The 18,113-nt window shown below is 41.1% G+C and overlaps 2 protein-coding genes across 3 annotated transcripts in view; both read left to right on the forward strand.

The window, feature by feature from the left end:
• tacc1 (transforming, acidic coiled-coil containing protein 1) overlaps positions 1-5,079 on the forward strand; it is a 390,586-nt gene extending 385,507 nt beyond the window's left edge. The window contains exon 10 of the mRNA XM_064353918.1: positions 4,919-5,079. Within this exon, the coding sequence (XP_064209988.1) occupies positions 4,919-5,064 (146 nt within the window). The 3' untranslated portion in view covers positions 5,065-5,079. The remainder of the gene's footprint in view (positions 1-4,918) is intronic.
• LOC135264906 (netrin receptor UNC5D-like) overlaps positions 1-18,113 on the forward strand; it is a 166,343-nt gene that overhangs the window by 19,943 nt on the left and 128,287 nt on the right. The gene's annotated exons all lie outside the window — the stretch shown is intronic.

Genomic DNA, 18,113 nt, shown 5'->3' on the forward strand with positions numbered 1-18,113 from the left:
ATGTGCCATTTCATATACGCCGAAGACTCTGCAGCCTTTAGACCTATAAAATGATGTAGTCGATGAACAAAAAAAAAAAAAAACGATTTTCTCTACTATCAGAGTTATTAACATCATATCCTTTACTGTATTTTTTGGACAATCACAAATCAGACAGACAGTGCAGAATATATGCAGCAAAAGTCAGCTGAAATTATTTTATGATATAAGGAAAGAACATAGTGGTGAAACAGAATTTGTTTTATACGAACATAAACTGTGGTTATGTTGACTTAAATACTGCCTGTTGGAGGAGTTGCAATTAAAGTATCCACCACAAATGGGAATCGTATAGTTTATGTTGTTCAGTGGGACTTCCTGTATCGGACGAAAACGGAAATAATTTGAATACTCAATAAATATTAGACGTTCCAACACACAGAGTTGGTAAGCACCTCAAGATTATGGTTCTATTAAATTTGGTTCATACTAGTGTTTTAGTGTACTGTTTTTTTCCCATCGTTTCTTTCTTAGTATCAACAGGAAGTGTTTTCATCCCTGAACAACAGTGTGCAGCAAACCATTCACCTGGGGCGATTGACCTATGTTACAGACCAGCCCTGGAGCAGATTGTTTGCCCTCTGGTGAAAATTGTATCCTTTTGAGAGTGTAAAAGAAGAAAAATGTGTATGTACTGCCAACATACAGTGCAGGCAACTCGAGACTTCCCAGTGGGTCATCTCCTTCTGTAAAATAATGAATGTTTTCTCTCAAAAATGCTAACCACACCCCGCCTAGCCTTTCTATGTGCATATTTCAGCCACTCAGGGTGGATCAGGAGGTTAAACTAATGGCAATTAAACAAAACAACTCCAGAAGCACAATTAAAACTGATTGCTGAAGGATAAAATTGCCAGAGCCACTAGTGCTGCATGAACACGTAAGGCAATTAAACGGGGAGGGGAAGAAAAGCCTAAGCTGTGAGCCTGTGCCCCGATTGGTTTTTAAAAAGTAACACATGCCCAGCTGATCTAAAAAAAAAAAAAAAAAAACCTCCAGTTTTTCCCCCAGATTGCGGTGTGTAGAACATGTAATCCTTGTGTGTCGGAGCAGAGGGGGTAATGCAAGGTCATGGCACATTACGTTTCTTTCGCGGGCACTTTCCTCGAGTAGTCGCCTTCGTCTTCGCGAGCGCAGATGGGAGCGCCCGACTGAAAGCAATAAAGGGCAGCTGGAGAGCCGCAGTCAGATGGTGGGGAAGTGATTCTGTTTGTTGTATGGCATTTTGTTAAATGCTAAAACGAAATGACCCCAGTCGCAGGCCCCCTTACACAAACAAAGAACAATCTATTAAGCTCGGGCCCACTCATGCTCGCTTCTCAGCCGTGCGTGGAATTACGCATCCGCGGGAATCGATGATGAATCACAAGCCCTGGCAGCTTGTTGAGAGTGGAACTCACTGAGGGCTTCAGTTTGAATGGGGTATCCTCATATGGACTTTTCTTGCCTTTGAAATTCGGTACAATGACGAGCATAACCTGTGTGTGCAGGACTTGTTTAAGTTGCTCCTGCTGTAACCCAATCAGTCCTTTTTCAGATTTTTTTTGTTGTTGTTGCATATGCTGCACTAAAAATGCTTTTGCGTGCCCAGAATACTGCCACTCAACAGGCAACATTAATCCATGTTTACCTGGATTTTAAATGATAGGATGCACTGTAATTAGACATGATTCAGTTCTGATATATGTGCATTCTTCTACATTGAAATAACTTGTATGGTTATATTCACTCACCAAGAGTCCATTTCCTTGCCAGATCCAGAGACATACCGGTGATATAGGCCTGATTTATGTCCTGAACCAGGTTTTATTTTTAAAGTGCAGGCTAATATTCTTGCTTGCTTATTGATAGCAGCTAGGTGGGGAGAGAAATTGTGGTTATATCCACTCAGCTGTATGTTCAGCTTGTAATTTGCAGGTATTAGGTAGCTAAGCACAGTTGTATTTATTGTACTGTAGCCATCTGCAGTTAAGCCCTGTAAGGTGCTATTAGGATGACAACTGCAATAACAAGATGACCATTAGGTTCTGATTTACCGAGTAGGCAAGAATGGTTTCTGTGTGTACTGGTGTGTTTCTGTGTGTATTAGCCGGTCTGTTTTCTACTGTTGCCTGTACTTGGTTCTTAAAGCATAACAATGCAGCTTTTCCCTACTTGCCACTATACAGTCTGTCACATACACAGTACTTCAATCATATACACACAGAACATGCTTAAAGTTATACTTGGAAAACCTGGTTACCTGCTAGCTTGGTACAATTTTACATTTAATAACATCAGAGGTCACCTGCTGCCTTCTATTTTAAGTTACAAAGGTCACCTGCTGCATTCTATATTAGTGGAAAAACAGTTTTAATTTACCGCCAACTCAACATGTTCCACCTTCTAGAGATGACAAGACCATGAAAGTGGCATGGGCACTTCTTCTGATCAACTTGTAGGCCTATATTAAGCTTCCAATTGGAAGAATACATCAGGTCACTTGAGTCAATCAAGATGTCATTAGGACTATCTGTACGGGAATTTTGATTGGCTACGAGACAGTGCTCATCCATCATGGCGTCTCCCTTATAATCCCATCTATTTAGGGCTGAGAGTCGAATATCTCAGGGTAGGAAGCACTATTTCAGATTGAAACCATACTGCTGGCTTTTATGTTGTCTTCCATATCTAGTTTTAGGTTTGTCCTTAGCTGTGAGTAAACTGTTTAACATTTCTTACAGATCATTAAAATTAATATCTGTGACTGTTGAAAACTTCATGATGTATGAATTAAAAAGCGAGGATAAACTACTGTAGATTTGAGATAATCCTTACGCAAGCCTAGGAGTCAGCATTAAGTAATCACAAATGTGCAGAATTCCCATGGTGGGATTTTTATTTGTATTACAATATGTTCACTATTAAAGCAGGTATGGGTATTTTGGAGTGTGATTTATTCGGTCATTTTCCTGATTTATGAGGAAATACGGATTTTTATCATCCCATATGCCCTGATGTCAACTGTGAGAATGCAAAAAAAAAGCTCTTGGTGTGCATGCTTTTGACACACCCTAGTCTGCTGCGTTTGACAATCATTATTTCCTGATTAAATCAGGATAAATCCTATTCCTATTGTTTGGTAGTTTTATAGCCTTCATTGTGTTGCCAGAGAGCCTTTTGAAACCATGAATAAGGGGGAGCCGGGGAACGAGGGAGATTTACAATTTGAAGCTTATGCAGTCTGCCGGGGGTTTTCCACACACATGTTAAACTCCAGAGAAGGTCTTGGCATTTTAAAACCCTTTAGGCCTGCCATGCTTTGGTCAGGAGTAGATTTCAAATCTTACATTTTAAGTGATGAAAACACACAGATTTTATACCCAACAGGCAAGTTTCATCGCTGAGATGCTGCTAGTTGCAGTGTACAAATGATTACACTACCTGTCCAATAAGAAAGCACCTTAGGCACAGCATCAGTAACGGCAGACGTAGAGTTATGCCTTGCATTATTTTATTGGATGAATACATTTGAGCTGTTATTTCTTGAGCTAGCGTTTAGGGCTTCCCAGCTGCCTGGCATTTTAATTATTAATGAGGAATTGTGTTTTTGCAGTCAGTTTCTTTTTTTGTGTGACTGAATATCTGATATGTAAGAGAGCCTGAAACTCTTTGCAGTGTTGTTTTCGGTTCTCTTCTCACCAGTATGTCATGATGTTGTGATAATGGGTAGCACTTTACAATAAGGTCACATTAATTGGAACTAACTAATACAGTTTTTAACATTAATTAATGATGTTCAAATACTTTAAGCATGAAATTAACTTTTCATCAGTTAGTTGTTAATAAATACATGAACTAATGTATTAGTTACATGATTATTTATACATTAGCAAAACAGCAAATCATATTTTTATTCCAATATGAACTGGCTAATGTGGACTAATGTGGTTGTTAAGATGAATTAATAATGTACAAATGCATTAACAAAACTGTACAGTTAATCAGATTTTTTGCAACCTTGACAATGACTTTATGGTGTGTACTTATACTTTCATGGTTTTTTTTTTTCATAGGCTCTCACTAAATAAAGTTTACATCTCATAGGATAACTGTAAGAAACTGATTATCCTTTTTCAAAAGATAATCCCTTGTTGGCAAAAGGCAACATGCCACAATGTCCCAATCTTGTCTACCATTTGAACCTTTGACAGCAATTATAATGCAGCTTTTTTAAAAAGGAACTTGGACAAAGACAAATGGAACGACTTTAATGGACCACTCGTTTTCATTGTCGATCAATGTATTGTATGTCTATCACTGTTATATACCTGTCAGAGTCACTGCACTTCATACAACTGGTCATACTTGCATGAAACTGGGAAAAAAGTACAGGGATGTAAGCTGGTCTGATTACTCCCCATTTCCCCTGTCATAGGTCAGCTACACCTTGTCCGATCTTATTCTCTTTCTTAGTTAAAAAAAAAAAAAAAAATCTTTACTTGGAAATGGTCATTATTTTATGATCTGCATACAAACACGTTGTCTGTGTGCTTCATTAGGGCGACTGATAACTGTCTGTGCCTATTAGTAAATTGCCTGAGTGTAATCAGCATTACAGCAGAAGTATCATATGCGCGATACAGTGAGCACACAATTCGCCGCTACTTGTTATGGATAGTTTATTCTAATTGGCTTGCCCAGTGATGTTATGCGTTTATGTTATGCCTAAGAGCTGAAATAAATCATTCATTATGCTCTGCCTAGTTGTCCGCAGTCCCCTTGAGTGATACCTTTAGCACATGTGAAACGTATTGGCTAAGTGTCCTGCGGTTATCCACAAGTCAGGGTTGGGCAGCATCCAAGCAACACGCTGATTCAATGTCAGGCGTTCGGCTGAAGGACGAGCAGCGCAATAGGAGTCGTCTGTTTGGTTTGGCTGTGGCGTTTTTGCCCTTTTCTTCCCTAGCCTCCTGCACACGTCGAAAAAACACGGCTCCTATGAAAGCATGCCAGCCTTTATGGAGTGGCAGAAACTACCTCTGAACAGTAAAAAGCTTTTAACGTTCTTCACCTTCGGGCACGTTATGGTTCTCTGGGCAAAAAAAAAAAAAAAAACTTGGCATAAGGATCACTAGCTTGCAGATGGAACAAGGTAGTGCCATATTATTTAGGGAAGACCAGGCGTTGCATCAATAATGCAGGCATGATTAATAGGCAATGCAAATTGTTGTGCAAATATATCAATAAATGGGCATGCACACATTAGTCTTGGATAAAGCATGATTAATGCAAATGCATTGATTGCCCGCTCTGAATTCAAATAATTGATGGGTGGCTTTGAAAAATTCATACAGCCTGAATTAACAGGTTTGCGGAATGCAACGAGTATCAGGCTGATAAAAAGTAAATTGGAGTCATTTATGAAATATTAAAAAGGATATGAATATGAATGCATGTTTTTTTTAAAGATGAAGGAAGAGGAGCAATAACAAGCAGAATGAAAAGTAATATTCCTCCACCTATTTCACCGGCACAATGGCTTGCAGGGACAAAAATAGAAGCGATTGTGAAGCATAAAAGAGGAAAGAACAAAATTACATGCAAGTGCTTCTCTCTGCACTTCAGAAAGTGCTCATAGTTTCCCCAATATGTGGAAAGCAGCCATGGTTTTTCAGCATTAAGAGCAGCCAAAGAGGAAATTAAAGATTGGGCCTTGATAAAGCAGGAAGCTGATTAGAGACATTATTAATTGCTAGATGCATCTATGTAGTTTTATTTCTTGTGGATGTAATATATAATTTATTTATTTTTTATTTTTTTACTGCAGAACCGATAATATTGGTTTCCCACTGGAGTAACCAGGAGTGACTGCAGCAACCAGTGGGACATTTTGGACGGGTACAGGGCAAAACTGTAGGAAAATTGTATCTTTGACAGATTTATTGTGCCTTCCCCTTTGCCTTATTAATGGACAGAACCTCAATCTGTTATCATGTTCGAGTAATTTCACACTTACAGGAAGGCAGTGCAGAGATCACCATGGTTTTCTGGGCTAGAGTCCCAACCTGTCACCACCTCATTGTGCAACCCCTGCAATGAGCAGTAATGAACAGTAACAAACTTTTACTAAATCAGTGGTATGAAACAAATTCTCAAAGTGGATTCATTTTTGCTTTTATTCACACTCATAATTGATTTATTTTAATTTTTTGTTACTAGTTCTGTCACGTTCGAGAAGGCGCAAGTATTTTATAAATTCATGCCCAAGAAAAAAATATCCCACATTTTATTTTTGTTTAAATATTTCTGACTCTTGCGATGCATGCACATGTTTATGATGGGAAGCCCACAGATTTCATTTCTGAAAGAAAATTAAAATATTGATTGTTGAATCACTTGAATGGGGAGACTGTACACAGTGTGGTTACAATTGATATTCCATCACCTTGGATTTGGTAACAATGCTTTCAAATGGTATCAAATGTATGCTAGCCCATATTGGCGCATACCAAAATAAAATACAACAATGAAGAAAATATTTGCACATTACCAGCAAAGTTTTGAACATCAATTGCCTCGTGGTGGTCATGTTTTCTTTAAAAATGGTGATATAGTGATTATGATGGCTGAGAATCCAAATCTGGCATGCAGCATGGTTCATTGAAATCAGGGTTGCGGTTTTTGAGAAGATATGATTTTCTCAAATGGTGAAAAGTTCAACATGTGCACCTCGAAAATCTTGATTGCACTTGTTCAGCATGAAGAGATTCACCTGTGTGTAAATCTTCAGGTTTTAAAGCCCTACAGACAACTGGCCAAAAATCTGTTGCAATAGTGCCCCTCATGGGACTGCGTTAATTATAATTACAAAAGAAAAATTACACTGAAAAATGATAATTGAGAAATAATGAAAAATATGTAATCAGACCAATCAACATTCTTTGTTCTCTGAGAGTATTGTGTGTGTGATTAAGTACTCAATGCAACTGCACCTTTAAAAAGTGCTGAAGTAGGGGGCTCTTGATCGTAATGAAATGCAGCTCTTACCAAGTGTGTTTTAATATGCTTGAAGCCCTTGACATCAGTGGAAACCAGCGCACCTTAACATGCTGAAGTATTCACGGCATCAAGAGAAAGAGAGTGCTCGTTGTGTCCGTAAGCACTTTCGCAGTTGCACGTTTCCTCTGGAGCTATGTGATAATTTTGCTATAAGGCTGTTTTCAACGAGTCTCATGGACGTACGGAATCACAGGGGAATGAAGAAAGAACATTTGCTTGCCTGTTTTAAAGGTAAAGCACAACACATATCAAATCGTCATTTTAAATGGAGTGCTTTCGGGGTTCGAAAAATTCCCATGATATTGATGACACTTTTCAGTGGAGATGAGTGCTGTTGAACAGTGTCATGGCTAAGAGCTAGTTGAGCACAGCTGATAATTAGAAGAATCAACCAGCAATCATCTCCCGCAGATGGGGATGCAGTCTGAGCATGACAGCTCTCTAAAAATGAGTTTGTGAACTCCGATGTGAAAATTTTCATGAACGCGTGCAAAGACTTGCCAGGAAAGGTGTGGAAAGTTTTTTTTTTCCTGCTGAAAGCAAACACTGATAACATATTTGGCAACAAATTCAATATTTAACTGTTCTTCATTCAGTGATACTGGGAATACATTCTCCCGCAAACATGTAAAGAAACATCATTGAAATGTGTTTTATAAGGCTACAACCTGTACAGCTATAAGACCATGGGGTAAAAAGACAATGGGGGGCAGAGAAACTTATCTGAACATATGTTCCTTATTCATAAGTTCTTCTGATACAGTGGTGAACCTAGATGCCAGGTTATAAATCAGTAATCCTTCTTTATTGATGTAGGTCCCCATGTAACCCATGTGTCAGGAGGAAAGTAAGTGCTGTTGGGTTTTTTTTGTCTCTTTTTTATTATAGGCCTCTCTTTCTTTACAAAAACTTGAGTGACTTATTTGTGGGTGGCCCTCACAAGGTGTCAAGGCTGCTAATAAAAACCTATAGAAGCTCAGTGGGGAGAAAGGTGGGAGGGAGCCTAGAGAGAGATTGAGGGAGGGGTGTGTGTGCTGCTTCCAGTACTCTCACACCAGGGTAGTCCTGTGTGAGGAACGCAGGCCCTACACTCGATCGATATGATAATACAAGGATAGTCTAACCCCCATGGCCATCTGCTTTAAAATAGACCTGCATCAGACCTGCATTCTGCTGGGAAATGTTTTTAAAAACCAAGAACTGTAGTTATCGGTTGCAGACAATCATAAATAGCCCTGGGCTCAAACAAATGTTCATTGACAGCTGCAACAGCTAGTACCTTTGCGATTGCTAGTACCAAACTATTAATTATGGAATGGGCCACTCAGCTTGTAGGCAATGCGCAGAAAACATAAGCCTGCAAAACAGCCTGACGTGAGACCAAGGAACTGTGGTCTTTCTTGAGAACGGCGAGAGATACTCCAAGCTCCAGATTTATAGTCATCACAAAGACTGTGCCTGCTAAATAAGCCTAAGAGAGAAATGGTGAAATTTGTTTTTCTGCTTAACCGCATTATGGATTTCCAAGGAAAGGAAAATCGCAAACGGTTCCATTTACGATATTAAACGTAATCTATCTCTGCCTGTTCCTCAAGCCCTCAAGAATCACACAAGGGATGTTTGTGCTTTTCCCCTCATGCATCTTCTGATTTTCTATTACCTGGAGGCTATAGTGCATCCTTAAGCTCCCTCATATCGTGACCATTACTGTCAAGGGAAGACTGGGTGAAGTGACAGGCCTGTTCTCTGAACAGTAAATGTCCAACAATAATAACAATAATGTTCCTCAGTCGGTGTATCACAGTGACACATGCTGGAACAGGGAAGTGTGGTTCAGTGACGTCTGCACTTCCTCCCGGCCTTCAAAGAAGCTGAATACGATTTTATGTTAATCACTGCTGTAATATGCGGTGATGAGGAATAGGTGAACTTAAATTAACAGAGGCCGGTTTATTAATTCTTAAATGATTAGTTTAAGGCATTTGGAATGTGCTTTGCTGTGTGAATACTCCTCTATACATATCATGAAATGTAGCAAAGTGTCTACCAGGTTTGTGTGTGTGTGTGTGTGTGTGTGTGTGTATGTGTGTAGACATGCCAGTGTTAGAAATGAAGTCAATTGGAAGTGATATTTTCCTTGAGATGTTATGCATATTTAAAGTGAGTGCACACCTCGGGATTATAAACACAACACATAGAACCATTAAGTTTGTCAAAAATATAAAAGAAAACTGAAAAATACAACATTTTCGCATGGAAAATAACTTTTTTTTCCAGTTTGACTGGCGCAAAAAAAAAAGTCTGCAGTGTTTAATCGCCTTGTGAGTAATTCACACCGTAACTACGCCCGTCAGTTATCCACCGGGGAGAAAAAATGAGAGGCGCGACTCACCGAAGAACAAAAATGAAACGAGGCACTGAGAAGCATAAGTCTGCTCCGGCAATTTATTTGTCTTTTTAGCCCCAATTTTTATTGCGCCGCTCCGGCTTATTGTATTCCCATTATGTCAGATGGAGCCAGCGGAAGGAGTGAGATTCCGTAACGGTTGAGAACAGATAGGCCGCTAATTAAATCGCTGCCTCACGAGGTGGAGTGTAGCGTAAGCGCTTAGCGCTCCCAGGTTCTCTGCTCGTCCGCAGCTCACGTCCTCACAGATTGATCAGCTTAAGAGATCCGAAGCAGAGGGCTGTGGGGGGATTGAGGGGTGGGGGGTGGGTAGCTCTGGAGTTTCCTGTCACCTGATGTCGTTATGGCTGTGATTATTAGGTAGAGCTGTGCAGTCATGGCGGCAATTAGTTGACTTTTGTCGGCAAATTGTAATGAAGAATCTTCCTTCTCTGGCACAGGGAATACAGTCACTGACATTATGAAATTAGATTTCGATTTTAGAGAATTGTCTGTAATATTTGTCACAGAGAAACAGCCACACTTTGTATTGTTCAACCTTGCAGTTTTTTGTATACAAACAGACCCCTTTCTGCTCAGCTTTAAAAAAAAGCCCTCCATCACAATCAGCACAGCTCCTAAAACTCCACATCCAATGGGATTGTTCTCCAAATCAGAATTGCAGCCTTGATTCATTTTCCTGAGTTGGACACTGTAGAGAGAGAACCAGGTTTCCTGGAAACTTCGAGGACCTGTAATCTTTGGCCCTCGCAGATAAGAATGGGCTGGTCAGATTTTATACTCTCAGCTAGTCGGCATGACATTGCTGTTACTGTAACAACTGGTATACTCTCTCATAGAGCTGCCTTGGACTCCCTGCTTTTCCTTCTCAGTTAAATATCAAAGGTTTCTCAAAAGGTAATTTTTGCCTTCTGTCTGTACTTTGTCATTTATCAAGAATAGATAAAATGCATGAAAATGTCATTTTTTAAAGGTGGTTTATTTCTTCCTGTAAATGCAGATTCATGTCTAGTACCTTATGGAAATTGCATGTATTTGAAGAAATGTATTGAAATAAATATTTGAATATATTGCATGTCAAATTAAATAGCCAAATATGCCAGTTAGTAGTGTCTTGATATATTGCAGCATGCTATACTTTGGTGAAATATTTGTATTATATATATATTTAAAACATATTGCAATATATATCCTTTTTCCATAAGGGATCAGCCCTGCTGATTGTCTACGGTAAAATAAGGTCTCCATGACCCCTCCTCTCCACCCCATGTCCTTAGCCTGGGTCTTTATGCAGGTTGTTTGCAAAGACATGAAGTGGCTCCATCTAATATTTTTGGGGGCTCTTTTAACCCTGAGACCTTCAAGATTGGAAAATTCTGGCCCATAACTAATTGCTTTGGCTGTCTTCCGAACGTGACGCCGAGGCTGAGGTTATTCGGCGCAGCCTATATTGGGAGCGAGCCCCTCTTTATCTTGGAGCTGAGGTCCCTGAACGGGCCCACCATCAGCGGTTGTACACCGTTAGCTCTGCAGCGACACGGAAGAGCAAAGTAATTGAATCTCCAGCGGAGCCCGACTAAATCAATTGGAAAGCAGGGTGTTTAAGAGTCTGCTCGTAATGATATGGGCACCTTCTCGCCGGGTACGTCCGCTGAGCGGCGAGAGGAGAGCGGGGCCGGCTCAATTTTAGCGGGAGGAGGCGAGCCGTAAAAAGCCGCCGTGAGCACACAATGGGTTTATATTTGAACGTCGATGTGAAGCTACCGTTACTCGTCGGGGAAAAAAAAAAAAAAAAAAAAAAACAGTTTGAGCTTTTCCTCAAAAAACTTGCCTATTGATTGGCAGGATAGTGTGCTGCACGAATCCGACATCTCCCGCAGCTGCGTTACACATTTCCGAAATCAAAACTACAGCTGCTCAGCCGTAGCATTTCGGGGGAAATACTTGAGGTTGATTAACGTTAGATTAATTATAAAGTAAACAGTTTTTGTTCTGGCGAGAATTTCCATGGGCATGTAATTATGTTTACAAATTAAGAACCTGTTGTTTTTTGCCGTCTGCACCGAACACCTAGGTTAAATTCAGAATAATAATTGTGTTCAGCGACGAGAAAATGTGTTGTCTTAATTGGGCTCAAATGCCCGCAGACTCACTATGTTACCTTTGTTATGTTTGTGACTGGAAAGCAGACAGTATCACTAAGAAATCCTAAGACCCCTCTGAATGCATATAATCTACCGGTGAGGCTCTTGGTATGAAATTGAATTGGCAGGAAATGTTTTAACCTTCTAAAATCAGGGAATATTCCTGCCGTAAACACTCAGACGTCTGTTGATAGGACCTCAGAAATATTTTCCATTTCCTTCGACACATTTTTATGTCATGAAAAATTGACTTTTGCGTTTAGTACATCTACATTATGTATGAATCTGTTTAACATCTGCTATCAACTGGAATTCATGAAATATTTCCCGATATATATAAAAAATGCAGCACAGTTATTTCTGTGACCCGAACACGAGAGGTTGTACCCTGTTAACCATCCCCCTAATGCTTAAGGACTTGTGAAGCTTAAACCCTGCACTTTATATGGCTATCCTTACACATCATTACATCAGTGGCATACACATGCTCATTTCCTAATCCATTGAGTGAGAAGAACTGTGAGCTCAAACCCATCTGAACTCAATGCCATTCCATAGATGCACATTTCTGCTGGTGCCATGTGTAATACCAAGCAACATGTGAAAATGGGTTTTTACCCTGATTGCGTGCCAGCTCGACAACTTTATTCTTGTTTTTTTCGCCTAGCTGCTGAAATGCGTAATGGCCACGAGGGACTATGAAAGTTTATCTGCCAGCTCTCGCCAGAGTTTCACGGGTTTTTGCAAGTCAGGGAGATGAGAGATATATTGTCGGTCCCAGTTGGTATTTGTGTCTGGTAGCATGCTTTTAAAGTGTGTCCTTGCAAGGCAGGCGATATCTGGCCTTGCAACACCATGCATGCCCATTCAGACACTCTTCTCAGCTCTCAGCTAACGAAAAAAATTCTGCGCCGAAAAGAACCTCCATCTTCTCTGTCTGCCCAGACCACATGAAGGAATTTCTACTTCATTCTTCTTTTTCTGCTCCTGTCCTCAGTGACATTTTTTTCTCTTTCTCTCCATCACATATACGTGGTAGCATAAAACTGGATGCCTTCACACCCTGTCCATCCAATTTGGTATTTGCATAAAGCAGTGGTTCCCAACCTTGTTCCTGGAGATCTGCTGTCCTGTAGGCTTTTGTTTCAACCCTAATTTGGTAAATTTGATTCTACTAATCAGTAGCTCAATTATATTTCTAGCTGTTGACGCTTTGTTTGGGTTGCAGTTAAAACCTACAGGATGACAGATCTTCAATAAAATTGTTTGGAATTGCAGGCATTAAAGATATAAAGATATCCATTACAAAAGGACATTGGTCTAGATTGAGAAGGTAGAGGGTTACAATCAATGTAAATGACACAAATTAAATTATGAAGACTTGCACACTTGTATATTTTCAATATAATCATTCAAAGAAACAAAAATTGGGATGGCAGGTATTCCATCTTGCCAAGTTACGTCTTGGTAGGGCGGCATGCCCCATACCTATGCAGCACAGAGAATCTGGCACTTTTCAGTTAAACAAGCTCTATTCCAAAGCAATGCTGCTCAATTATTTAATGTAACTAGGCCCTGTGTTTTTTCATTTTACCATCTGAAGAGAATGTGGCCATTGTGATATCAATACTTTTAATGGCAGGCCTACATTTAGCATGTTTTAACTAATGGCTTATAGACAGTGCTTTGCATGTGTGACTAACTTGCTGAAAACATGTATTGTGGAGATTATAAATACGCTAAACAATGACCTTATTGCTGTGTACTTTTTAACTATGATTTCGGCTAAAATTACCACGATAGTGCGCGAAAGTTGTAGTCATTCTGGCATTTCTAACTGGATTTTGTTGCTTTTGTTACTTCATGTAAAACTGACGCGGACTGTTTGCGTGCATTTTCATTAGATGCAGTACTTTCTTCCCACAACTGGCAGACCAATTAATTTTTTTTTCATCGCTCAATTTCAGAGTGATGGACTGCAGTGATGTTGGTTTCTCCATACCTCTGAGCTTATGTACGCAGCCTAACAAGTCAGCTGGGATCAATAACCTTTTGCACTTGGATGATGATGTTTTTGTAGTTAAAAGTTAAGCCTGGAAAAAGTGACAGATTAATTGTAGTTGTCTTTTGAAGTGAGCAGTTGTGCTCGTATTTGATGAATGACATTTCCTGCTGCCATTGCATCCCTGGCATTAGACTTTGATAAATGTGACTTTGTTTAAGTTGTCTTCAGTCAAAGGCCTGTTTTAAAGGCCAAGTTTGTCATAATCGGCTCATCCTGTTTTGATCAGCCTCTACTTAATATAGTTATGATGGGAGGGGGGGAAACATTAGGGCCTTCTGTAAATGTCAGCATTGGAGGCATATGCATCATCTACAGTTTCATAATCAGGGCTCACGTATCTTTGAAAGAATGCAGCTCTAAGTTGTGATTGCTTTTTAGTGTTGTGGATGACTGTGGACCCAGAGCTGCTAGGAGCAAGTGTAAATGCAACCAAATGAGATTCTGATCTTGGGCTGAGAGATGGAGTCGATGGGTGGGGGGTTGGGGTGGAAGGGGGTGGGGGGGCAGTGGTGGTAATAATAATAAGAAGTGATATCGCAAGGGAGAGCAAAGTGTGGTGATTACATTTATTTCCACTGGCCTATTACAGGAGCGCTGGGGAGAAACGAACGCTGAGCTTTCTCTTTCTTCAGCTGGCCCTCTTTATTCACAGCGCATTGGAAAAACAGGCCGCTCCGCTGCCATCCTCTGGGATTTTTTTCGGCTCTTTCTGCTGAATTCATTTGTGTGGTACTTTTTTTCTTTTTTTTTTTTTCTTCCCTCACTCTGCCCGTGTTTGAATTGCGAAGTCGGAAAGGGAAATTAATAATGAAGCAATCAGTCGTTAGATGGTGCCGCGCTTCTAATGTTGGCAAGACAAATACTTCAAAGCTGGCTGAGATGGAGTCGGCTCCCCCGCCCCCGTGGGTTTCGCGGTTTCGAACTAACTGATGTCTGCTGTGGTGGGGTGTTCACGTCGTCTGTAAACGAGCTGCTCCCTTTTGCTGTTGGGCTTTCTGAGCGCTCTGATGTTTTCAGTTCAGGAGGAATGTGTGCTTTATACAGTAGTAATGGAGTGGAGTTTCGGTGCCAGGCTCTATAGGGACACCTGCATGCAGGAGGAGCTACGGCTTCAAGTGCAGCTGTTTGGGCCCGTTTGTCTAGGCCACAAAGCTGGAACGAAGCAGCCCCTAATTAATTGTTTTCCCGTTTCTGATGAGCGTCTGACGGCTCGTGTTAAAATTAATTGTTTCATAATGGTCTGACTCGAGATCATTCTGCAAGGTTAAACAACTGATTAGTGGCGCTAGGTTCTGTGGTGAGTAACAGAAAGATGGACATGTTGTCAAATGGAGCAGGCTATTTCTTTGAAGGCTGTTGTTTTGGACATCGGACTGCTAACTTTCTCCGCTCAGGGTCAAATCTACAGATGAGGATAAGGGGAATCTCCCGTGTTGCTGTATGGTTCTGATGATGAGTAGGAACCATAACAGTGGGAGGCGGCTTCCTGTGGTATTGTGACACCCCTTCCCCTTACCGTACAGTGGCCTGTACTGGCATCAGGCCTATGGCCTATTCTTTTGGGTTGGGACACTTGTCTAATTTGTCAGTGAAAAGGGTGAAAGGGAGGTCAGAGACTAGCGTTGCGAGATGATGTGTGGGGGAGGGTGACAGGGCTACAGTAGAAGAGTTTGTGTCTTTTATAGGTCATGTCTTCCTCTGATTTAAGTATTTCCTGACCTGCTGTTTGACTGGTCCTTTCTTTGATTTATAGTGACCTCATCTGTATTGAGTCAAGGGAGACAGAGATACTTAGAGACTGTGTCTGACTGCAGCAGTGACAACAGTATCACAATTTCTGATAACTTAAGGTTCTTTCTTGTTCTGTTTAAGGTTGCCAAAAAATTTTGAACAGGGGGATTGAGCACATTTTTAATGATGGCTTATTCCTAATAAGTTTATTCCCGCTGCTTAGTGTCACCTTTTTAGTTTAAAGTACAGCCTAAACCTAATGCCACATAAAATTACACTGAGATTACACCACATTATGAGTTATAGTGTGGGGGTAGAAGGTGCCAGATGGTACATGAATCAGTTCACATCCTGTGGAAGTAGTGCTTTCCCTATCTAAACCTGTACTTTCTGACAGAATTTACGTGATCATAGAGCATAGACCTTTACAGTCTGTGTACCCTGTACCCTTTAACTGTGACAGTTGGTAAACATTTAAAGCTTCCCTTTTAATGAGGTCATCTGTCAACAGAATGTTGCGATGCATAGTTAAATTATCAGCCATTTTTAGTAATTCACAGTGTAGTACTTTACCTTATTGTTACTGGCCTGTTCTCAAACCAGCCACTGAACCAGCCTTCAGAAAGAAACTGACTTGCTCTTGGTTGCTACAGCAATATTTCCCATAATCATCAGGAAAAAATTGATTGCAAGAAGTAATATTGGCATTTAGTTACAGCTGAGAGTATTAATAATGCATTTTAATAATCAGATCATGCCTCACAAACTCCAGCTAGTTAAAGATTTGTCTGCTGACAAATTAATTTTGGAAGCTCTAGATGAAACACTTAAAGGGTCATTGTCTCTCTTTTATGCAGGGTTAAATTTAAGAGAATATTTATTCTGTCTAAATATTAGTCTATACTGAGACATTGTTCTACAAAAAGAGAGTAATTCATCAAGTTGAACAGTAATGGCCAGTTTTATGTTACCTGTTAAATCTATGTATCTGTATTATACAAGTGCGTTGTGAATAGGTATAGTGCACAAAATATTTAGCTGACAGAAGGAACTCGGATAACTGGCTTGGCCAAATATCAATGAATGAAACAAGGTTTCCTGTAAATTGATTTTTCATGACCACCACCACTTTTGATCTCAGTGGTGACAGAAGTCTGTGTTTGTGTACGGTTGCATAGTTGTGTATGGTTAATTGAGAGAGGTCACTGGTTAGGTGTACTTAGATTTTTGCTCAAGCCAGACTACAGATTTTCAGTTAGTCCTTTTGAAAACTGCTTAGTTTTTTTTTTTTTTAAATACGCAGCCGCACAGTTTCTCTGATCCTGTCTTCTATGCCTTGCTGGGCTCTGAAATGAGCTGGAGGCTCAGGCTACTTGCAGTTACCCGTAGTTTCTCTGATGTTTTCCCTGTCCTTCCTCGATGGCAGCACTGGAGGAGACTAGAGGCGGTGGTCTTGGGTGGCTGTGATTTGACAGGCGGGCAAGATGGATACCGCTCCATTATCAGGGCGCAGTTCTCCGGCGCCGCATCCTGCGGGACGTGCGTGCGTGACATTTATTAATCGCCCACAGATAATTCCTAATATAACCGCAGAAGTGCCACGTTTGCAGTGCTGAGATCGCGCGGGAACGGCGCCCGCTGCCTGTGGCCCGGGACATGATGCATTACCTCACTGGGCCACGCTCACGACTTAAAACTAATCAGCGCTCTAGTCTCTCGCTCAGATAAAACACTCACACGCTTGCTCACACATTCACCCTGGCTCACATTCACGCACACAGGCTCACACACAAGCTCACACACACACACACACACACAGACATGCGTAGACTCTCACACGTACACTCACACACACACACGCTCACACAGTAAATGTGTATAACTTGACACTTGGGCACTTTGATTAGTTTTGTCATGTACTAAGAGGTTGAATGCTTTAGGAAGTTCATCTGAGCAGACCTTCTGAAGCTTTGCCATGTGTCTATGATTAGGTTTTCCATGATCCGGGAAAAGGAAAACCTTTAGTAAGTAAACCTAATGGCTATGTCTGAGAATATGCTTAAAGTCCCAATTTTCTCTCCCTGCAGCCAAAAACCTATTTTGATTTCACTTTCTCCCTTCTCGCTCATCTCCTGCACTAACTCTAACTTGGAAATAGGAAATGAAATGGAAATTGCAATCTGTCTCCATGGCAGCCTACGGTCCCCACCGCCTGATTGGATGAAGCAGGTGCACTCCCAGAACCCCAACCTGTCCCAACTTGAAGCCCCATCGCCGCTGCCCACCGCAGCTGTGGCAGAACCATTCCAGCTAGGCCTTTCTCAGCTGCCCCCCCCCCCAACCACCCGCCCCCTCCCCAGCTGCAGCATCACTCTCCAACCTACAGCTTTCAACCAGCGCGAGAGTCACTCTGCATTCATACTATCTGACTAATGGTCCACGTGGACTCTCTTCCAAATACCCAAATACATTGGAGCTCTTTTAACTTCCAACAATCTGGATGCCCCTGTCTCTCCAGCCATGCAGCGTCCCAGACAGGGACTGTATAGCGGTGTTAGGTGGAGGATTTCGGTCGGTGGAAGATGCCACTGATGTTGTCGGTAAGCTCGCGGGACTGCTATTCTGAAGCTCGGTCTATTTCAGGAATGGCTGAGAGATCAGAATCTGCCCTCTCAGTTCCGGCTAC

Source organism: Anguilla rostrata, chromosome 10 (genome assembly GCF_018555375.3).
Source record: "Anguilla rostrata isolate EN2019 chromosome 10, ASM1855537v3, whole genome shotgun sequence".
In the NCBI taxonomy this organism is placed as follows: domain Eukaryota; kingdom Metazoa; phylum Chordata; class Actinopteri; order Anguilliformes; family Anguillidae; genus Anguilla; species Anguilla rostrata.